General features: G+C 40.6%; 1 protein-coding gene across 5 annotated transcripts in view; it reads right to left on the bottom strand.

Moving 5' to 3' along the window:
• MARCHF3 (membrane associated ring-CH-type finger 3) overlaps positions 1-24,109 on the bottom strand; it is a 172,436-nt gene that overhangs the window by 26,873 nt on the left and 121,454 nt on the right. For 3 of the 5 annotated variants that reach the window (XM_042455940.1, XM_042455942.1, XM_042455938.1), the window contains 2 exons: positions 20,455-20,701; positions 14,004-14,208 (listed from right to left, as the gene is read on the bottom strand). In XM_042455940.1, coding sequence (XP_042311874.1) covers positions 14,004-14,208; positions 20,455-20,645 — 396 coding nt within the window. In that variant the 5' untranslated portion in view covers positions 20,646-20,701. Of the gene's footprint in view, positions 1-14,003; positions 14,209-20,454; positions 20,702-23,331; positions 23,508-24,109 lie in introns of all 5 variants that reach the window. The other 2 variants (XM_042455939.1, XM_042455941.1) reach the window with 2 other exon arrangements.

The raw sequence follows: 24,109 nt of genomic DNA, 5'->3' as shown, positions 1-24,109 counted from the left end.
TAATAGTTGACATAATTCATAAGAAACAGCTTCATTCAGCCTCTGTTAATTTTTTAAAATTCCAGTGGAATACATCCATTAAAAAGCAGAATTAAAAACAAAACAAATCAATTTAAGTGACACTAGGAGTGGCACATGCTGCATGTACAGTGTCTTGGTTCATTTAATGTTGGTTCATTTAATGTTGGAAAGCATGTTAGCTGACAAGATTGATGTGAAGTTGAAAGCTTTCACAGCTAGCATCCACAGTTTTTTGTGGGATTCTCCGGCTATGCAGCCATGTTCTGGAAGAGTTTATTCCTGACATTTCGCCAGTATCTGTGGCTGGCATATTCAGAGAAGATTACAAGACTGAATTTAGCTGTGTGAATTTGGCTTTGTTTTCAACGACATTTTAGTCCTGCTGATATAACAGAGCATTTCCCCTTGGTAGTGGTTCCATGTCTGTGCAAATATAGGCCATTAAAAACTAAATCTTAAACACTTGTGGTAGTATAACTACCTGTAACACTAATGGATCAGTTCATTCATATTAGCATAACATTATGGTTTGCCATAATATACTGCTGGGCTGTTGATATCTTCTATTGATTCAACCTAGCAATTTTATAACGTGCTCCATAAAAATCTAATTGTAGGGTTTTAAATGATTTTGGAAGAAAGACAGATAACATAAAGTACTTATGTGCCAGGTCCAGCCACGGAGAGCTTCTGCTGTGTCAAGACTCATGACTGCTAATGAATGTGGCCTTCTACCATGAACAGTTTGCAGATTCTCTAAAGCTCTTGAGTCTTCAACATTATTTTGTGTTGTTGTTATGTGCCTTCAAGTAATTTCTGACTTATGGTGACCCTAAGGCAAACTTATCATGGGGTTTTCCTGGCAAGATTTGTTCAGAAGGGGTTTGCCACAGCCTTCTTTGTGCTGGGTCACCTAATTATTTATATGTCACATAGTAATAAAATGGATATCTTTTGAACATACTATTCTATCTTGTTTAGAACATCAAGAACATTGCTTATGAATAAAAGAAAACCACTGTGTTCTAAAGATATGGCATACCTGTGGGAGACAATTAAGGGCATGTATTTCCTATTTGTTGCTATACTTCCCATGCTAGAGAGTCAAACTGCTATTTAATTTTAACAATGAACTACCTCTTCATCAGGAAAACAAACACTGAAACTCTCAAGTGATGTGAGAAGAGCTTTCATTTCCCCATTCACATCCCATATTTGTATTTCTGACAATATTAATACCAAGAGCAGAACATACTGTGAATTGTTTGGCAAGTCAATGGACTATGAAAATGAATATACCCAGATATTAGAGAGTTAATTTTTAATGTATTTTAAAAAAAAGAGTAATAATAAAGAGTAATATGAAGACAGGAAAAGAAGCTATTTTCAAGTATCATGGCAGTGGACTAGAGAGAAAGAAGACAAGCATTCTTAACATATTCAACAAGCACCAAACAATTATGCCTGTTACAAAATCTCTAATGTGGCACGTAAGAATTATTTTCATTTAAAAACCTAGTCTTTGTGACTGGGAGGAAAATTTAGAAAAGTGAGCACAACTTCAGAGAGCTAAGAAATAATCATCTGGCTGCAGGCTTTTGATAAGTGAACAATTCTTATCCCTCCAGATTCTGTCCTCTGGCCCTTTCACCTTACATCTCAGGCCTTTCTCACTGCCTTCTCATAGTTCCTCTACTGTACTACAATTCAGTTAAAATCCAGATGGAGATATTAACCAACCTACTGCTGTATGTAGAGCAGCAAAAGTGGTTCAGAAGAACCTCTCTGTCTTTGTTCCAGAGAGAGGTCATTTGCAGTAGACATAATTACGATCTTCCTTTGGAATTACTCATCTAACTATGTCACCCCAGATCTAGTGGAGAAAATATGGGCAGCTTTTATTGTTACCATTTATCCACTGATACAAGACACTAAATTTCAATAAATGCCAATCCTCCCCCACCCAGCATAAAAATATGTTTAATCATCTGGATTTTGAAACAGGAGTGGATTACAGTGGAGCCTTGCTATTCGTGGGCTTGCTATTCATGGATTTAAGCTTCACAGATGGCAAGCCCTGCTGATCCCAATGGTGGCTGCACACTGTGCTACCATTAGAAACAATGGGACTTGAGGTACTGTGTTTTTTGTATCTGCAAGGATGTCCGCAATGGATGCCCCACATATACAAAGGTATATATGGAAATGTTTTGAACAATCTTATGGCAAACATTAGTTTGCCTACTTTATAAGAAATGTGTTTTAAACAGCTTTTCCATCACCTGATTATTAAATGTTAGGGGGCACCTTTAGTAAACAGAATACACTGGAAACAACCAAGAAATACATCTTCCAGTTCTCTTTGTGACATACATCTACATCTTGTTTTTCACAATTCAGAGGATGGTATATGGCAAAATTGTATGATGAGTCATATCTAGAGATGGTTTTGAGGTTTCTTTTACTAAAATTACATGCCTAGACAGCTTTAAAAAAGCTGTTAAGATGGATCTCTTCTGGCAGGCCATCCCTGAATAGAATAACTCAGCTATGAATACATTTTCCCCTTCTTATGTAGTATGCCACCACTTTGCCCATTGGATTATTGGACTATTGATAATATTCTATTTTAACCGCTTAATTTTAATTGCATGATGTTTAATTCTTTTAAAGGGGGGTTTAGATATTGCATTGAATATGTATTATGAGCTGTATATTGGTGTTGGTTCAACATGATATCAAGGTTTTTCCAACACTTTCACCTTTGGAGAGATCCTCTTGTTACATCCCCTGAATGCATACCATTCCTTTCTATTTGTTTCACATATTGTCATAAAGAATGCTTTCTGAGAGAAGAAGTTCAAAGGGTTCTATCCTTGTTTCTCAGTTTGCAAACTCTTAAGACCCTCCATGTTTTCAGATGATGTTTTTAGCTGTTCTGCCATCAATTGCCTTGGATACCTGAATCTTCTCTTAATCCTTCTGACATGGAATCAAGTGAGCAAAAACTTGCTTCCCTCTCATCCTAGGATATGGGGAGGCGTTATTACTCATCCAAGAAGACTCACTAGCCTCTCAGTATTAGGTTTCAACCACAGAATGGCAAGGGACTTTTTTTTTTGTCTTGAAGTTCTTGCTTCAAGAGCTTACTACATACATTACATATTTACATACAGTGCTACCTCGGGTTACGAAATTAATTAGTTCCGCCGCTCCGTCCGTAACCCGAGTAATTTCGCAACCCGAAAAGGCTTTTTTTTAGCGCTGGAAAGCCGCTAGCCGCGCTTTGCATTTGAATTTCACGCCGAAAAAATTTCGTAACCCGAAAAAAATATCGTATCCCGGAATAGTTTTTTCCAATCTAACTTTTTCGTATCCCGGAAATTTCGTAACGCGATCAATTCGTATCCCGGGGTACCACTGTACATTACAATATATAGGACAAGAAAGTAAAAGCTCTTTTCCCCCTTTTATAAAAAAGGGGGGTGGGTACATGACATGTGAATGAAATGCAGACCGGGAAATCACAGTACACTTGGTAGTTATTGGGCTGGATTCAGACATGCTCTAAAAAATGTGACTAAAGTTAAGCCCGATACAGATGGGTAGAAATGAGTGCCGAGACATCGCTCCTTTCTGCCGCACACAGAGGCTGCAGCAACCAAATACCATGGTCTGCGGGACCCCTAAAAAGAGCTCTAATTTCAGCCCCAGAATGGTGCTTGTTGCCCATTTGTATCAGGCCTTAGGCGCTTTACAGACTGCCCAAAAGGGCGGTCTGCCGGCACCAGTGTTTGCTGCACGAAGGAGCCGCAATGGACAAACCGCGCGGTTCCTCCGCACAGCAAAAAGAAGCCACAAAAAGTGGCTTCTTTTTGCGGCACCATTATGATGCCACAAAGCACCATTGGCACACTTGCGGCATCATAATGGTGGTGAGATGTGCGGACGCTAAGTGTCCGCTACGTCAAAATGGCGGCACCCATGTAGAATGGGCACCGCCATTTTGTATGTGCTCAGCATGTACTAGGGTTAGGGGCGTCTGGAAAGGACGCCTCTTCCTAACCCTAGTACGTGCCGAGCCCGTACTTTTTGGTGGTGTGGAACCCGCCTTAGTTATCATTTACTGAAGCCCCAATGATTTCAGTGGGCCACCTCTAAGTATTCCCAAGTTTAGATCCAACCCACTGTCTGTTGAAACTTCATTTTTAATTTCTATATATGCACCTATTCCATTACAGAACAATCCTCCAAGGATTTACTGAACAGAAGACTGAAATACATGCATACCATACATGGGTTTTCAATGTAAAACCCAGGAAGCGGCTTGTTGGAGGCTACTGTTACATTATATGTCTCCATGACCAGGTTATTTCAGAGAGCTAGCTGGTTTTTACACACACAGTACAGCAAATTCAGCCTTTTTGTGCTGTTTATTCTAGTTGAGGATTATTGTTTTTCCGTTGTTCTAATGTCTCTCAGTGCTCTCATTTCTGATCTTTGGAATGAGCTTTTAAAAGAAAGGGGGGGGGAGAGATAAATCTTTCAGAAGGACTTTCAACCACCTCAGGAGAATGTAATGAAGTTATCTCCTTTCTGCTGCAACAGACTCTAGTCTGCTTTAGTTCTTAAAGCCAATGGCCCATTTTGTCTTGTTGATTACACACTTAAAATCTTTCACCTCCTAGCCTTGACAGTGATCTCTTTGTGAACTATGTCAAAGAGCTTTGGCCCTTGTGTTGCAGATACAGGATACAAACTTCCTGCTCTGTTGAATGGCAGAAGGATGGGATGCACAAAAGACATTTCCAAGGGCAGGAGGGAAGATGGTTCAAAGCTCAGTATGGGAACCAGTCAACGATATTCATATTTCACTACAAGGCTTCAAAAATCTTCCTGTTACCTAGCATCTTAATCCTTTCATGTTTGGAGTTGCTTTCTTCTCACTAGCATCAATTTCACAGCTGCCGAATGATTGCTTAAAAAAAAAAAAGTAACAAGTCCTTTGTAATGCATTATTATGGTCTTGGTCCAAACCTATGCAGGGCTAACAGACACGCATGCATTAGCGCTCTCCCCCTCTCTCTTTGTATACACACATACATCAATATGCATTTTACTCACACATGCACACTAGAACACCACCATTTTTATATTGCATTAACTTATTTTATAGGTTGCAGTAGCATTCCCATTTTTAAAAAAATAGCATATAGCCCTTTATGCTCTAGTAAGAGCTGACATAAATCTTTGCCAAAAAAACATCATAGTAACTTCTAAAGTAATCTAGAGTTATATTTTTCATTTTGGCACCACTGAATATTGGAAATAAAAATCTTAAAGCAACTTCACATCCAAATTCCTTATCTGAATTAATCTAAACTATGATCCACAAACTGCTCACTTGGTATTATCTGCTAACGTCAGCAGGCATACTCTGAACAATCCATTGCTGGACTTGTGATCCATGTCACTGACTTGAAATTTTCTAGGTATTTATTGTGCTACTCATACAAAAATTAAAATAGGAATATGCTTCTGTTTCCCATACCATTTCCTTTTATTCAGAGGATGCAATGCTACAGTTCCCTTTACTGATTATGTAACTCTTCACATTGGAATCCAATTGTCAGTCCCAAGTAGAGGAAACCACTGAATCAACGGGATGAACATAGGTATTGGCTTATCATTCAGTAACTGAATCAGTTACTGCAGTAAAGGCTAGCTATTGGATTTAACTTCACTTTTGCTATTTCATACAGGATTATGGGTGCATTCTCACAGACAATGCCTCAATTGCAGTAATATTAAAGTGACAGAAGGGGGTAAGAAAGCAAGCTAGGGCATCTGGGTTGGTTAATAAATTTGCAGATATGTCTCCTCTTGTCAGGAAAATACAGCAAAACTGATGTGCAGACAGTTTTGTCTGTCGCACCTATTATCATGCATAGCCACAACCATAGTCAAAGTAAAAAAGGAAGATACTAGACTAGGTCTTGAGATGAGAATATATAACTTCATGGAAGAAGGAAGCTTGCACAAAAACCTACAGCCAGCTGAGCCACAAGAACCCTGTTTAGATGTTACTTACCAGGTTTGGATCAATATTTGAAAGGGGAACCACCCGGTTGTTGTTTTCCTGAAGTGGACAGAACATGTCAGAAGAGAAGTTTCTGTTCATAAGGAAAGTCTCTACATGAAGGAACCAATCACTAGTTGTGTGGAGTGCCTTTATGTGAACAGGGGATTCTTTTATTCAGACTGGTTGTTTTCCACATAAGGAAAGCCACACTGGATGAGGATGAGGATGAGGCTACTTCTCTCTTCACATCTTGATTCCAACCCAATAAGTAATACTTTAACAAGGTTCCATTCTTTACTATACACTGCTCCCTCGGGTTACGAAATTAATTCGTTCCGCGGCCGCTTTCGTAACCCGAAAAGCCTTCGTAAGCCGAATTGCCATAGGTGCTAATGGGGAAAAGCCGCGTTTCGTGCGAAAAAGCGCCGAAAAGCACCAAAAATTTTCTTCGTAACCCGAAAAAACATTCGTAACCCGGAACAATTATTTCCAATGGGATTTTTTCGTATCCCGGAAATTTCGTAACCTGGGTATTTCGTATCCCGAGGTACCACTGTATTGAACTTGTCAGAAGAACAGGCTTTATTATTTATTTTAGCAGTTATGCATATTATTTTTGTCCCATTCTATTCCTTTAATAGCTTATTGTAATATAATATGGGCAGCTGGCCCAGTGTCACCTAGTGAACCTTGTGGATGAGCTGAGAGTTGAATTCGCTGTCCCACAGAGGCTAAATGAAGCATGCAAGGTGGTTCTGATTTAGAAGGAAAAAATTGCAGAGACAAAATCTGAAATGTAATCTGGAATTCCCAATTTTCTGGCTCCCTACCTAAGTCAGATGTCCATAATATCATGTCATGCTTATCTGTATATGGACATCCTGAAAGAATTACCAGAAACAGCAATACAAAGATGACACATCCTGGCCAAGATCTGACATGGTAACTGGCAGAGCATACAACTTTGCTAGTGCAGTTCTACTGGGCTGCCTTCTGACCCTGAGAAAGGCAACTTCCATGGTGGGAAAATACACCCTATGGTCATTTAGTGATTGGATGGGGCAGCATCTAAGCAGAGACCAGTTGTAGTGTTGCAGCTGGGCAATGAGAGGAGATGTTGCTATCCTGACTATGGCGAGGTACATACCGCCGCTTTGCGGCGGTCTGCTGCTGCCGCCAGTAGGTCCGTGGGGGAGCCGGAGCCTTCAGACGGCGCGGCTCCCGCGCGGACCAAAAAAGAAGCTTCATTTCGGAGCTTCTTTTTGCAGCGCCTCCATGACGTCATAGGCGCCGCGACACGTCTGGACGCTATGCGTCCAGTACGTAAAGATGGCGGCGCCCATGTGGAAGGGGCACCGCCATCTTGTACGGACACAGTCCGTACTAGACTCAGGGGCGTCTATAAGAGACGCCCCTTTTTTAAAATGGGACGTCCAGAGGACGTCCCAACTGCCGGTTTGTAACCGGCCTATGTCTGTATTTGGTGGAGACAGGAAAGTGACATCTCTCATCACCTGCTGTAGATGTGAAAGTGAAATTGACCACTACTTGGTTGCCCCCCCCCCCCCTCATTAAATAGCCATGGTGGTACATCCTCCTGCCACTGTAGATGCTGGCTTCCTTATGGGGAGGAGTTGCAGAAATAGATAGTGAACATCTCATTTCCTATTGTCTCTAAAGTGACATACAGTTATACCGGCATATTTCACAGACACAATTTTAAGTTTAACAGTGCCTTTATAATTACACTGTAATTCTTTAGTGCAAAAATACATACTCATCCTAAATGTTACTATGCCAACAGGTGTTAGAAATATCAATTCTAATAATTATAATAATAATAAATACTTTATTTATATTTCCTGCCTCTCCCTGCGGACCGAGGCAGGATTAAATCCAGTAAAATGAATACAAATACAAATACAAATCACAGTCAATAAAATACCAAATTACACAACATGAAAGGGCATGAGTTTATTGATATTGCATTGAAGATGAAGCAAGCTTGTTTTTTGCTGCTCCAGAGACTGAGACACAGAGTTCCTAGTCCAACGTTCCCATGGATTCAAACCACAGGAAAAGAGATCCCATTTAAACATTAGGAATAATTTTTTGATAGGAAGAGCTGTTCAACAGTGGAACATGGAGCATCCAAGTGTGATGCAATCTCTTTCTTTGGGGTTTTTAAAACAGAGGCTGGATGGATATCTGCGGGGACTCAGGAGTGCTTTGATGGAGCGTTCCTTGATGGCAGAGGATTGGACTTGATGGCTTGTAATTGCCCTAAACCACAAAAGGAAGCAGGGAATTGTTGTATGTAAGGTAAGAAGAGAAGGAAAGCAAAGCATGTGATGTGAGCCCAAGACTCATTCCAGAGTCCTGATGGGGAATCCAGCTGGGGAAATAGAAAGCCAAATTCTGCATGAAGCTGATGCATCAGTAGTAGTGAAGATTAACAGATAAGAATGCTGTTTTAGTGATTTCCTGGCTAGTGAACTGCAATTTACTACACAAAGCTAAATTCTGCTTTTTGTAGTATTAGATAAAGCATGCAGAGACTCTATTGCCCATTTCAACAGGTTTTTGTTGTTGTTGCAATGAAATAAAATGAGGCGCACCTTCAAAATACTTACTCACATTACATTTTTATAACTGATACTGTGAGGCACTCCTTTCTACTACAGCCTGAAGAAACCAGACTCTTTTATATTGCTTATACAATTCTTATCTATGGCATTGTGGTCTTTTAACAGGAAAAAAAGAAATGAGAAAATCTAATCTCTCCCACTAAGGGGAAAGAAAAGAGGAAAGAGAAAGAAACACATGCCTCTTTATCAATAGGAAGATCAAAACATAATGCAAAGGTTTGCATATGAATTTTCATTTTCTAGTCTCCATCTCCTGACAATTATAAAATACTTAGCTGACTTCACAACTTCGCACTAGGACTACTGTTCCACAAGTTTAAAGATCCAAGACTAGGCTGTGAAATTATGAAAAAGAAGCCACAATAACTGCCCACTGTTTAAAAGGCCATGCTCTCTGTTTGCTTTCTTCAACAAATGTGATCTGAATATTCTGCGGTAACATAAAAGTGGATATGCAGAAGCCATAAATTAAAGCCAGTAGTTCACCTGGTCCACCTGTTTGGCAAAATGAATGAGAGATGAAGACAATGGACAGTGAAGTTTTGCATTTCAACAAATCTCTCTTCTCACAAAGAAAATTCAAGCCCTACTTCAGTTCAGAGCTTGGAAAGTTATTTTTAAAAAGTAATTTACTTTTACAGTGACCTCCAATCAAGTTGTTACTATAGCCAAAGAAATGTAGTTACATGCTAGATTACCTATATCATGTTTTCTTTTTCAATTACTTTTTGGTCCTTTTTCTTTTTAAAAATTCATATAAAAGGTTTAAAAAAACTAATGGGGGTGGAGAATCCCCTCATAATGTTTCACAAAGGGATCTTTAGCGCCAAAACAAGTAATAAGTAAATATAATGAGAAAATTTGACTCGATACATGGTAGAATGTAATAATATCACCAGCCCTTGCTGTTTCTGAAAAAGGAATATAGTTATGCCCTTGCCTGCTGCCTAACACATTATTGGTAATATAGGCACCATACAGACAGGTCAAAATAAAGCTGCTTCAGGTCACATTGGAGGTATGCTGTTTAAATGATCCATGTGTCCTAAGAGGGCAGAAGCCACGCCAAAGCCACGCACCAGTCCTAAGGACTGGACCAAGCTTTGGTACAACTTCTGGCCTCTTAAGACACGTGCGTCATTTAAACAGCATACCTCCAAAGTGACCCAAAGCAGCTTTATTTTGGCCTGCTTGTACGGGCCCATAATTAGCCAGCACTCTGAAGTGATCTGAGTATTGGACTATGATTCTGGGGACTAGGGTATTTGAATCCTCATTCAGTTATAGAAACCCATTATGACCTTTGATAAATCACACATTCTCAGCCTTATAGGAAGGCAAAGGCAAACCCCCTCTGAACAAATCTTGCCAAGAAAACTTTGTGACAGGTGTGTATTGTGGGGGGATTTCTTTTATTGGATTTTGCTGTTTTCGTATTTTAACTGATTGTAAACCGCTGTGATCATTGGAATAGCGGTATATAAATAAAGATTCATTCATTCATTCATTCATTATCTCATAAATTGGAAATGGCTTGAAGGCACACAACACATTATTTGTGTTATTTGCAGAGTCTGCTTAAGGATTGAAGGAGAACTCATGAGTCAGGAAATCATGACAGTAAACAGATCACAGCAGGCCTCTTTTATGTTAAATAAAAGTTAAAGTTAACAAAAATGTGTCCACTCCCCAATATCATCAATCATAAGATATATGAAAATTTGCCAGTTCATAGTTTGTACAGTTTAGCAGAGAAGAAATGGTGGTGCATTTTCATATACAGTCAGTCCTCGGTATCTGTGGGGGATCCATTCTGGATCCCCCCCCCGCGGATGCCAAATTCCATGGATTCTAAAGTCCCATTGACCTCAGTTGGTGGCGCTGGCACATGGTCGTGCAACCATTGAAAACAATGGCACTTTGCCTCCCCAGCCACCCAAAGCTACCTTGCCTTTCTCCCCCCCTCCTTCTTGCCCTTCTTCTGTGGCCCAACGGGCATGGCGAGGCCTAGAGGGTCAGGAAGTGGAGTGGCAGAGGCTCAGTGGAGACAGAACCGAAAGGAAACACGAAGCCATCTGACTGGTCCCCAGAGCCTCTCTCAGGAAACAGCACTCCACACCGCTGTCCTCAAGACATTCCTTCCTCTCAGGGCTTCAGCCCCAAGGAATGCCCAGAGCTCACAGTTCCTGTCGTCCCTGTTATGCCCGGATGAGCCCCTCTGACTCCATCTGTCCCTCCCCGCAGTACATAACCAATGGGGTGGTCAGAGGGGCTCATCCAGGCCTCACGGGGGTGACGGAAACCACGAGCCTTGGGGCTGAAGACTTGGGAGGAAGGAAGGTTTGAGGGCAGCGCTGTGGAGTACTGTTTCCTGGGAGGGGCTCTGGGGACCAACCGGATGACCTCTCAGTCACTTTTGGCTCTGGCCCCACTGAAGCTCTTCCGCTCCACTTCCTGACCCTCCATGCCTCGCCATGCCCGCCGAACCACAGAAGAAAGACAACGAGGAGGAGAGGAAGGCAAGGTAGGTTTCAGGAGGGGAGAGGAGCCCCTTCCCTGGCTATCTCCCAGGAGGTCTCCTCCTCTTCTTCCCCACTGCTGCTGCCTCTTTCTTCCTTCCTTCCTTCCCTCCTCCTCCTCCTTCCCCACGGGCTTGCCATCCACGGATACTGGAATCCATGGATGGCAACTCGGCAGATACAGAGGGTTGACTGTAGACAGTTTTGCAATAGCAGTTGTGGTAGCCAATGGTCCAACCAGAGCCCATGTGTGTTCCATCCTGCAGTGGTAGGATAGACTCATAATCACTAATTGGATCATGAATAGCTATGCTGTATCCTCAATTATTACACAAATTGTAAGAATTACAAATAGGAAAGGTCTAGTTAGGAGGAAGGTCTGATGCAACAATACAGTAGTTGCTGTCTGCATTTAGGATTTGTTTCTATTATCTGTAAATTTATCATATTTACAGTATACTATTGTTTATGTACTTTAAAGTGCTGCTACTCAAAGTGGTGGTCCACAAGCCACTGATGGCAGGTTCCTATTGCATTTTCTGGAAAGAATCAAACGATTGTAGCCAATAAGTATAAATACGTTACCAGTCCCTGGCACCTTAGGAAAAAATATTACTGGTCCCCCACTTCAGATAGCTTGAGATACACTTGTTTTATCCCTTCAATACTTGTTTTATACCAGAAATATTCTATACATATTTAATTTGCATTTAAGCCTTAAATTACTGCCTTTCCCCCCCACAGCAACTGGGTTTACCTGACGTATACCTTTGGTTTACATGAGGAGAAGGAAGATTTGGCAAGTCTTATACCACCAGATAAAGACTTATCAGTGAGGAGGAACAGCTGGCAAGTCAGCATTTAAAAAAAAAAAAGTGACTTGTAATGTGAGCTGTGTTCCTGGATTTACTTACAGATAGTTTGCGTTTTTATCTCATGTCAGCATACAGACACAAATATCTGTCTTGCTCCTTTCTATCCCCCCAAAAAAGTATTTGGACAAAATAAATGTTCATTTCACCACAGAATGATGAAACAGCAAAGCTTCTACAAATCTGGAGGGGCTAGTTTTCAATTTCAACTCGCCCAGTCACTATCACTCCTCAAAAAATGTCACATTCCATTTGTGCAAAGAATGTTTTCATGAGCAGCCAATCCCAAAGGGGAAACTGAAGTAAATTGGGCCCTAAAATCTATTTACTCTGTCCAATTGCAGCACCTAGATTTATAGGGGTTGTTTTTGTTCCTGCAAGTGTCATATTTACTGAAAATTAAGAATGTTTACTTGATGTTTTGGTTTTGATTTATAAAGACATGATCACAATGAAACTTCTGCCTTCTCACTAAAACCTAACTGCTCATCCACATCTCACCCACATTGGATTTTTAGTCCATAGGGTGCCACACAGTTTTGTCAGTTGTAGCAGACAGCAAGGTATACTGATGCATCTGATGAAGCAGGCCAGAGCCCAAATAAGCTTATGCCAAATAAAACATGTCAGTTTTTTAGGTTCAACTAGATTCTTTGTTGTTACCTTCTGACAAACAAACACAGTTACTTCCCTTCTTCTGCCAGAAATTTCATTTCAGTCATCCCACCTTGTTGCTGCTTTTGCCAACTAGACCGGAGCCTTCCTCACCTCTCACAGTGAATGTTGGAGCAAATTGCCCAGTAAATAAGAGAAGCAGAACCATCTGCTTGGAGGAGGGCTGACATTTGCCTTCTTCCTGCCATAGGAAATGAAGTTGCACCCAGCAATCCCCCAGTGCATGTTGAACACCGAGGAGGAAGCAACCAGATAGAATTATCACCCCCTGCTGTAAGAGACCGATCTTCACCAGTATGGTGTAGGATCTTGACCATAATGTCCTCATAGCAATTAATCACAATTATTTTTATTTTTACAAGTTTACAACCATTTTTAAAAAGAATTCATAGACAAACAGTATCACATTCTGAACTCTCATCATCACTGCTTTATGTTCAAATTATTCAAATATAAAATAAAAGGAAGGCTTTATAAAAATAAAGAGGTGGTGCGACATACATGGCTTCCAGCCTATGTGGAAGCTGTGTGGGAGAAAAAATAATGGCAGACACTTGTGGTGTGCGCATCACCATTTTTTTATTTTTCAATGGTGTGAGCATACTTGCTTTTTCCCTAATGTGGGGAGAAGGGTCTGGAATGGATCCCCCACATAAGGGAAGGGTCCACTGTATTTTAGAAGAAAGTCTTCAGTTGTAAACAACTAGAAGAAAACAACTGTCTAGAGTTTGAGATAGAACAGATGAACAAAGAATTATTAAAAATGCTAAAAATTTAACACCAAAAAATCTCTGCAGGAAGTCTTTTCAAAATAGATTGTTCTATATTTACAGTCCCATACCAGTAATATTTTTTCATGTTCTTTTAAAAAAATCTTTACTAAAACAAAGAGCACCCATATGTGCACTAAACATTCCATATGGAGAGCAAATAAAAAGTATATAGAAGCCCACAACGAAGCCAAACCATTAGTTCCACTTTTCTCACTCAGGGTCTTTGCTGAAACATGGAAGTTTTAATTACTGCTGCCCTCCTGCTGCCCTTCTCTTCCCCCCTTCCTGCTTCTAAACACCCCAAATGCAACGCTTTTCTTTTCCTTCATCGAAGCTGCAAAGCTGTTGTGATCCTGGTGTAAAAACATACATCATTAAAGCTAAGCTTTTGAGGACATGCCCCATTTACTGACCTCGACCAACGGCCTCGGTTTGCGCTCTACTGCAAACCTGAAGTGGCAGAGTTCACAGTAAGTGGTATTTGAAGACGACAGCCAGTGCTCCAGGCAGCTGCGATGAATAGTCCCCAGGGTTCCTGTACATTCACAGGGAGAAAGCAAGTCTTCTTGACTGCTGCCTTCGTGGCAAATCCTGCACATTGGGCGGTCATTGAAAGGACTACAAGACAAGAAAGAAGGGTTGTGGGTTAGCCCTTAAGTCATAAGATGGAAGAAACCTAAAGATCCTCTGGTACAACGCACTGTCATAAAGAGGAATTCAACATCCCAACTAATTTCCATACTATAGTGCCCTTCCACTCTAACCACAACATAAACACTAATGTAGTGAGATGAATTAGCAGTAGAGAAGCATCATTCATCTCATTCATCCAGAGGCCTCAGCCAAGCTAGCCAAGTCCATACCACATAACACAACAAATCCTCATGTTCTATCCTCATGTTCCAGTCATTGATCTGACCTGAGGACAATTCCTTCTTGTGCTTGTGACACAGAGATCAGGAACTAAATATACTCTAGTTTCTTAAGCATTGTCTATTCAAAGAGAGGGATATTCTATAGTATAGTTTTATTTTCAGCTGCAGAAACTCCAGTACTGCACATACTGTGCCACTTAGTTTCTAACTAAGAAAACAAACCTTATTTCCAGAGCTTTTGGGACATTTTACTTTTGGAACTATCACTCCCAGAATCTCCCAGCCTGCATGTAATTTTTCCAAATGTTGTCTATTTTCCATGAGAATACTAAAGGTTCCACAGCTGTACTATGTCTAGAGCACAAGATTCTGAAATAGTGAAGTCATGATTTTGTATGGCTCTATCTTAGGGCAGGTGATGGAATGATTTCGGCCTATGCTGGTATCCTTTCCCCCCCTTCTTTCTCAAATCTTATACTAGCATCTAGTGCCTACTTCTCTTCTTGGGGGTTTGTCATACTCCAAATTTATAGCACTATGATACCACTTTAGTTGCCATGATAGCATCCTATAAAATCCTCTCATAATCCTGTGGAATCCTGGCGGGGGCGGGGGGGGGTAATTATATATATTTTTTACATTCTCAGATTCACAACCATCATTTTAAAACGTACGGAAAAAGAGTATCCTGCAGTGAGGTATACAGCTCTTTGGGCTGAGAATTCTTTAAAAAAACACCACTCCCTAAAATGCAAAACCCAGGATTCCATCAGAAGGAACCATGGCAGTTACACTGGAATCATAATGCCATAACTGTGAAGGTCAAAGGCCCAAGGACTTCTGCTCCTTTTTAAACCTATCCCTTCTCTCTTTCTTTTTGCATTCTTTTTCCATTTTCTATCTATTCCTGCATCTGGACTGACCTTCTGACTGAAATGAAATGAACTTGGATTCAGCCAACATAACACTCTCAGTTTAGTAACTCCTCACTTATCAGAGCAAATAATGATATTGTTCCTGAATGCTTCCCTTCCCCCCCCCCCCCCCCTTTCAACTTAATACAATACAGTACTTCCAGATGGATTTCTGGTTTAAGATCCAATTACAAATCAGGATTATAAACCAGGATCAAATCAAATTTTGCTATTCTGGTTAGTAGTCAAAATTTAAGCCACAGTGGTTTGGTTTGACATAACAGGAAACTGTTGTTGAACAAATTCTGAAGGTATTTGCACTAAAATATAAAAGGGAAGGCAGAAGGACACATGTGCCACAACACTTAGACCTGGTCCCAAGAAATCATGATTTATTGGAACAAAATAGTTTAGTCTGAACTGGACTACTGTCTTTTGCAAACAGCTCATTGGTACACACTGGCAAAGGCTACTAAAGGTCTCCTTACAATCACAGTATTTTCCCTTCTCCAGTATATTTATTGTGCATGATTATATACATTCTCTGCCTATTTTCTATTAGGTTAAGCAGACAAAATATTTTCAACCTGTTTTCCATTTTAATTACTACATGTTTATTCATGAAGAATGAATTCAAAATCGCACCAGACAGATCCAAAATTTTATTAAGGGAACCATAATTCTGTGCCCCTTAAAATGGTATTAAATATTCATTCTCTGACATGAGACACAACTGTATCCATTTTTCCAGGAAGCGATATATGCTTTATATCACTTATATGCTGGAACAAGTGGGGGGACACATTTTACCGCACACAAAAGTCCCCATTCCGTTCTGATCCTTCCGTTCCATTCCCCATCCATCCCACAGGAGGCGATTTTTGAGAACTGTTCAGTAACCGTTTTCAAAAATTGCCTCCTGTGGGACAGAACGGAAGTGAATGGAATGGAATGGGGACTTTTGTGTGCGGTAAAATGCGCCCCCCACTCGTTCTGCACTCATTCCCGACCCCTTTCGTTCCATTCCCAATCCATCCCGGTGTGATAAACTTCTTTATTTCTCCTCTTATTTCTTCATTATGTCAGAACTGTCCTCTGTTCTCTTGCACGTTGAATGATTTTCTGTCTGTAATATTCTCTTCTTCCAACTATATCAATGGTTCAATCTCTTCTTTAAGTTTTCTTTGATTTCTTCTGGGCTCAGATCTGCTGACATCAGGTCCATTCCTGTGCAATGATAAGCAAGGAGAAGGCTGTCTGCCCTTGAACAGATTGTGCCTTGCCTTTTTCACAGCAAAGAGTATCATTAGTGGACATTTCAGGACACAGTGGAGCTCAAAGGACACCAGATCAGCCACCACTGCCATTTTGATTCTTCTTTTTAAAATAATTTTATTTACAAAGTTATATAGGGAACAGAAAACAATTAACACAAAGGAAAGAGGAAAGCTTATTCTAATTTTTTTGTATACGGTCTTGCAACTCTACATATTTAGGAAGAAGCGGTCCTCAAAAAGCCATACACTAGAAGAGGAGGATCTGCAGGGAGCTGTCATAAAACAAATGGATTTCTAAAGCAAACTTGTACTGACTTAGCCCTGTAGCTTAACTAATCTCCTGCTGCTTTCTCTGCCATGAATATCTTTCCACAGTCTAAGACAGAAGATCTGTCGAGGTCCTTCCAACTGTGATCCAGCCAGTTTGGTTCTAAAAAGGCTTTATTGTTAAGAGAAGAAACTCCAGATTTTACTTTTTAGCCCAGAGATGGGCAAAGTGCAGGTTGTGAACTGTGTGGTGCCCCTGAGCCCCATTTTTGTGATCCTAAAATTTCCCAAGTCTTAAAAGAAAAGTTTAAATTTGTGCCTACTATGGAGGAAATGAGACAGCTCAAACAATTAAATTACACCACTAAGACGGTGACATCAACCTGCTACCTAGTTGGATTATTTCACATGATGAGGAATCTTTTGGATAAAGTTTCAGAGAGTGCAGATGTTTATTCTGGTAAAAAAATTGCAGGCACACTGAGGAAAAAGTTGCTCACATTCATTCCGAATTTGACACCACACTTGTTACAGAGCCTAAGGAGGTGTCTTGTGTACCATGTGATCAGTGTTTATGGGATCAGTTTCAGTTACTAAAGCCTGATGATATGAACAAACTGCTTGAAGGAGTTCAGCCCACCATACGTAAGCTCAACTCAAGGGGTGGATTGACCAAGTAGGTCAGGGGGTGGTAAATACCTCATTACATCAGGGGGAAGTGTCTGCTGCCTTGAAGGATGTGGTAGTGTACCCTCTCCTGAAGAGGATCTTCCTGGACCCAGAGGTATATGAGAACTACCACCCAATTACAAATATCCCCTTTCTGGTCATATCCCCGTTCTGCTTTAACGTTTGGTGGATGAGCAACTGCAGGTGTTCTTGGAGGAAATGGATTATTTGGACTCATTTCAGTCTGGTTACAGGCCAGGGTGTGACACTGAAATTGCCTTTGTTATTGTAATGTATAACCCGGTCTGGGGGAAAGACTGGGAGAGTGCTATCCTGTTGATCTTCCTGGATCTCTCAGCGGCTTTTGATATCATTGAACATGGTATCTTACTGGACCAGGTCTGTGAAATGGGAGTAGGAGGCAGTGTTTTCAGTGGTTATGCTTCTACCTGGAGGGCTGGTTCCAGACAGCAGGGCTGAACTGAGAGAGTAGCCTGAAGACTGAGGTTTGCTGTGTGTGTGTGTGTGGGGGGGGGGGCTCCTTGGTGTCCCACCAGTGAGATCAATACACTGTGTTGGGACATGGGAGAGGACTTTCTCAGCCTTGGCACCCAAACTGTGGAATGTTCTCCCCCAAGGTCCAACTGGTGTGAACACTCATGTCATTTAGGTGCCATATTCAAACCTGGTTGTTCATTAAAGCCTTTGGCCCTCATTAATTCAACTCAAATACAGTGTTATTACTCGAATGGGGCACCACCAATGAAGGTGCTGTAGGCTATATTTCAGAGGAAGGAACTGGCAAAACTACCTCTGAGTATTCCTTGCTTAATAAAACCCTATGAAATTCATGGGGCCACATTTAGTCATCAGGTGACTTGTAGGTACACACACACACAACAGGTCTTATTCATCACATGGTTAGGATGCCACGGTCATTTCTATCCCAGCATGCATACTTATTTTCTTCCTTAAGCATGACTGTATATAAGATATCCCTTTGTGATTCAGAACAAATGTGTAGTCAACAGATTCATTTATAACAACATTTATTTATTTATTAGTTGCATTTATATCCCACCTTTCCCCCACTAAATTCAAGGAGTATATATCTACTACCAATACCTTTATTTCCTTTAGAGTCAGCATGTTGTAGTAAGACTCATGCCCAACCTGGTGCTCTCCAAATGTGTTGAATCACAATTCCTATCACACCAGTAGCAATGTCACTGGGGATGATGGGAGATGTAGTCCCATGCCTCTGTGGAGTGCCTGATGGGGAAACTGTGGCTTGAATGTTGGGCTTTGAGGTCCAGATACCCCCTCAGCCATGCATCTCTGGCAACAGCCTTTGTTCAAGCATTCTCTCTCAGCCTAATTTACCCTGTGGGATCAAAGTGCATTTCTGCTTTTGAAATTTGTAAAAGATATTAAAACAATGCAGGAGATTGAAGCTTATTTAAAAGGTGAATTCATTCCTTTTTTGGGTCAGAAAAGGGCTAGACTGAGGAGTTTAGAGGAGCCGACGGTCACAGAGTGCAACTAAGGTCCCCAGGTGTTCCCAGGGCTCTACTGTGTGGACCACTGATGCCACTCTCTTTTCCTTGGAGTCAATGCAGATACAAACAGAACATACACACAAATGAATGAAAGCATATTTAAAAGCCATAACCACCCTATTAGGGAAAAAAAACTACTCATGAATTTATAAATATGATTTGAATATACCTCTTGATATACCTAACTTTTATATCAAGGTATCAGCTCCTTGCAGGAGTTTCCAATACACCCATTCATTCTATAAACAAAGTCTTATATCAAAAACATAATGCAGTTGAACACACACACACACACACACACACACACACACACACACACAAATGAATTCACACTTTGGTTGTACAAACTACATCTTTTCCTAACACAATGACATCTCTTTATATCACTGTTGTGGATGCTCACTGGCTGGCTGGCTGCCTGCCGATTTTGCTTGTAACACTGCTAAACCATTTAGATATTCTTTAAATGAACTTTAAACAAACAAAAGCACCACACAAACACACACAGAAAGCACTGCTTAATTGCCGGAGGATAAACAGCTGTCTGTCAGCCACAGAAAAATGTCATGCAATGCTATTGTCAAGATTTGAGACCCATTCTTTAAACGTGTATAGAAAAAAGAGACTCAGCACCGACATTTGCAAATAAAAATGCCAGCCCATGATCAGGTCAAAAAAGTCCCCAATACTTCCATACACAACATATCAGTGGCTCTTGCCCATCCTTTCTCCCTCTTTCTCTCAATTAGACATGCACACGTACGCATACACACAAGAGTGTGCCTCAACGAAACAACCACTCTCCCTGAGAAGTAACTAGCAGCCAAATGTCATTCTTGAAGTTTTCTTTTTCCAAATCTGAAGGATTGGTTGCATCTTACTCACTTTGCCACTGGCATGGCTCCACAGCTTTCCTCCTCCACCTGTCTTCCAAGCAGGAAACCAGAATGTTGGACACATTAAATTATATGAGGGGAAAAACTGCAAAGTTAGAACAGGCACAAGAATGCACTCATCAACTCCAAAAAGGGACTCTTGAAGGCGGAAAGCTGTAGACGTGAAGCCAGTGAGCCAGACTTCCAATCCAGAAAAAAGAAAACACACAGGATGATCACTCAAACCCAATCATGTTGCCGAGGAGAGCGAGAGGGGTTTTGCCGGACTACACAAATAAAAGACCCGCACACAACAAAGAAGGCTTTGCAATACTTCAAATCCACCCCGCTCCCTTCTCAGCACTTTCTTCCCGATCCAGTTTGAGGAGCAGAGATGAGTGTGTTTCTCAGAGTTGGTACTACTGTACCTCTGCGTGGCCAGAGTCCGCACTACCGTTGACAGCAGCTGCCCGTCCTTGGCCGAAACTTGCATGACATACTGCGGCTGTCCATTCACAAGGCTGCCACAGTCCTCCACAGTCTTCACCACCGGCGGAGCAGCTGAGCTGGTGCAGTCGGGTAAGACTTCGGGCAGGTGACTGCAGCGGCTGGTTGTCATGGTAACAGACAGCAATTACTCTGCTAATGGCTTCCACATTCATACAGGATTTCCATCTAGGAAAAAAAAAGATTAGAAAACAATTTATTGAAGACAGGGCGGCTCAGAGCGAACACTGGCGATATATACACATACATACACACGCACACCAGCATTTTAAGGCATTAAAATTCAGCACAACATGAACAAAACCATTTCTTGTTACTATCTATCTATCTATCCATCCCAGAAAGCAGGGTGGGTGGGTGCAAGGGGAAAGCAGGGGTTGTTAATAACAATGCAGCAAGCACCTTGGTGTACAACACTGTCTTATTGATTCTCTTTGAAAATGAGACATTCCCCCCCCTTCCCCGTAAAAGGAAAACAGAAAATCACTCTTGCTAGTGGCAGGGGATGGGTAGCCTTACAAATTCTATGGGGTAGTGAGATTGCATCGCCAGGAAGTGTCTGTACACACACACACACACACACACACACACACATTTATTGAAGCAATTTTTTTTGGTTTTACTCCTCTCTATAGACTTTAATGCCTTGGTGATAAATAAAAAGGCAGAAATCTTTTGTCTCATTCTCTCTCTCTCTCCCTTCCCTTCTTGCTAGTTGCACAGTGCAAAAGACATCTAGTTTGTGATCACTTTGACTCCCCATCAGCCTTTTGTCATAAAACAAGTTATGCTTTACATGAGAAAGTAGACAATAAACTTGAAATCCCTCAGAGAAAATAATCCATTATTGCTAAGTGCATTACATCATCAAGCGTGGAGCGTAACACCAAAACCAGCAGTTAATGAGAGAGCCCCCTCTCCCCAGTGCTAATGTGTGTATAGTAATAATCTTTGTTGCAAGATGAGGTTAAAAGGGAGGGTGAAGAAAAGAAAGCACAAATTATGCATCCTGGTATGGCATGCCTCCTTCCTCTAAACACGTCAAAGAAAATAATTGTAAGTTTTTTTACTGGGTGTATTTACACATATTTTACACATGAACACACACAGACACAGAAGAAACATATGGCACTAGAAAATGTAGATTAATATAATGAGATCCACATGTCTGAAGCGCCTTCTCAATCACAGTACTAGTGGGGAAATTGTAACATCTCTGGGACTTTTTTAACCTGGTAGTCCATATTTTGGACTAAAAATCTCATCAAAATAGCCATTATAGGGATTAACATCCAAGACATCTAATGAGTGCCAGTTTGACAAATACTGTCCTGCAGCAACTAAGTGAAAAGGACAAATTATATTGATTAATTGTTGTAAAACCTAAGTAGCATGATATTATATAAGGGCTTATCTAGACTAGAAGATATTGGTTTTATTCAACAGTCATGCATCCATTCATTCATTTATGGTAACTGACTATATAGTCCCAATATAGTATTTAACTTAACTCAATTGCATTTGTTAGAAACTTCAACATTTAATTATGAAGATAATGTTAAGTTAAATGCCTGCACTGTAAGCCTCACCAGAATAAACATGAAATATACCATCCATCATTTTACTCTCATCCCTCACTCTTGCCTGTCTTGATCTTTAGAGAGAAGAAAAGTGATATAATATTTTTTAAATCCCCATTTCTCATCCATCCCACTAAACAATCTTTTCTTGTTTCTCTTTCTCTTTCCCTTACAGTCTCATTTCCCTACACACCCATTCTTTATCTCACTGATTTCCATGTGATTCCTAAGAAAAGTCAAAGATTTAACAGTAATTTCCTGGACAGATGCAGAAACTCTATATGGTCTCTTGGACAGAACACAAGATTATCATCTAGATTCAGTTAAGATCATTCTCTTCTAACCTGTCCTTACTACTTGTTAACATAACTTTTTTTTTAACTGTGGGATGAAATATACTATAATATACTACATATGAAGTAAGGCTTGATTTGACAGAAAGCAGGAAGTATTTTTGCCAAAATATAAGAGAACTAAGATTTGGGTAATGAAACAGTTGGAGAATGTAAAACCTGTTGGCAGGTTAGAACTGCCTCTCAGTTAAATGGTTATTATCAACTTAATTCTGGAATTAAATTCATGCTAAAGTTATAAGTAAAATAAAATAAAACCTATTATTATTATTATAAGTCAATTACTTTAGTTAAAATGTGTTTAACTAAACTGATCATAAAGTTGCATTTCCCAAAGTTTGCCAAACAGCTAAAAATGGCAAGAAAACTATTTGCACCATGCACAGAATATATATTTGCATGCTTAGAAAGTATTTAAAAAGAGAAATGATGCTTGAAGATGCACCCACTGTTGTGGTGATTGTTCTAACTACTCAGAGGAGCATATATTCCCTAAGGGACATGGAGGCTGCCTGTGCACTACTTCAGAGTACTGTAGTTCTAATGCTCAAAGGACGAGAAAGAATTGTGATCCACATTTACAATGAAAATGAAGCAAATGGACTAATTCCAATGCCATTAGCACACAAAGAGAAGCAGTAGAATGCAGACTTATGAGAATCGGAGCCACAGCCTCTCAAAGGAGTGAGCAGAGGGACATGGATTATGAGCTACATTTTAGTTTTGAAATACATGCTGAGACTGTTCAACGAGAGTATGCTGCAGCACAGTAGCTGCCTCATTAAACTTAAATAGCCTAGACAGTGCTGTGCTTACAGACCCATGCTACAGAATTATACATTTCCTTGCTCACTGCTTCACTGACCTCATTATGTACAGCAGCAAGATTATCATTCTGCATAAAGTGACCATCCATGCCTTTGCAAAGGCATCCATCATCCAGTTGAGGAGTTTCCAGTTGAGGATAGTGTTTCTTTATTACCACGTGATGCAGGAAGAGCCAAATGTTAAAGTGCACCAAACTCTTTGCTGTTGTGGCTACTAATTAAACAAAAAAGAGCATGAGAAAGGAGAGTCTACAGTGGTATGTGGGCAGCATGACATGCTATGTTTAAGCACCATCCTCACAACTTTAAAAAAAAAAAAACGGGATGAAAAACTGCTTTACATCGATAAGACACTTTGTTGTTCTAGGTACTTTAGAATGTGAAGCAAGTTACTATCACTATCCCCCCATTGTAGAGATAGTGGAGGAGGAAGTAGCTTAGCTGAAGCCGCTGAGCAAGTTCATGGCTGACATGACATTGGAAAACAGGTCACATCTCAGCACTATATTTGCCATACCCTGATTTCTAATTAGTCTGATTTCTGGAGACCTTCTGTTAATGAAATGAGTACAGTGGAACCCCGGGATACTTTTGCGAAGGGTTATTTGGGGGGGGGGGGGGGGGAATCAACTGTCGTAGAAATTCTGAAACTCAATCTTGAATTTGTTTTCAGTATTCTACCAAAAACACACTGCCTCACAAAATAGACCATGTAATATATTTTGATAGTGTGCAAGTAATAAGCAGCACATATTGCACTTTGAAATAAACCCTCAAGGATTGTTTTGAGAAGGGCCTACTGACTAACGCAATGTC

Source organism: Sceloporus undulatus, chromosome 2, assembly GCF_019175285.1.
Source record: "Sceloporus undulatus isolate JIND9_A2432 ecotype Alabama chromosome 2, SceUnd_v1.1, whole genome shotgun sequence".
NCBI lineage: Eukaryota > Metazoa > Chordata > Lepidosauria > Squamata > Phrynosomatidae > Sceloporus > Sceloporus undulatus.
The sequence above is the reverse complement of the archived record's forward strand: the minus strand, read 5'-3'. Positions and strand labels throughout refer to the sequence as shown.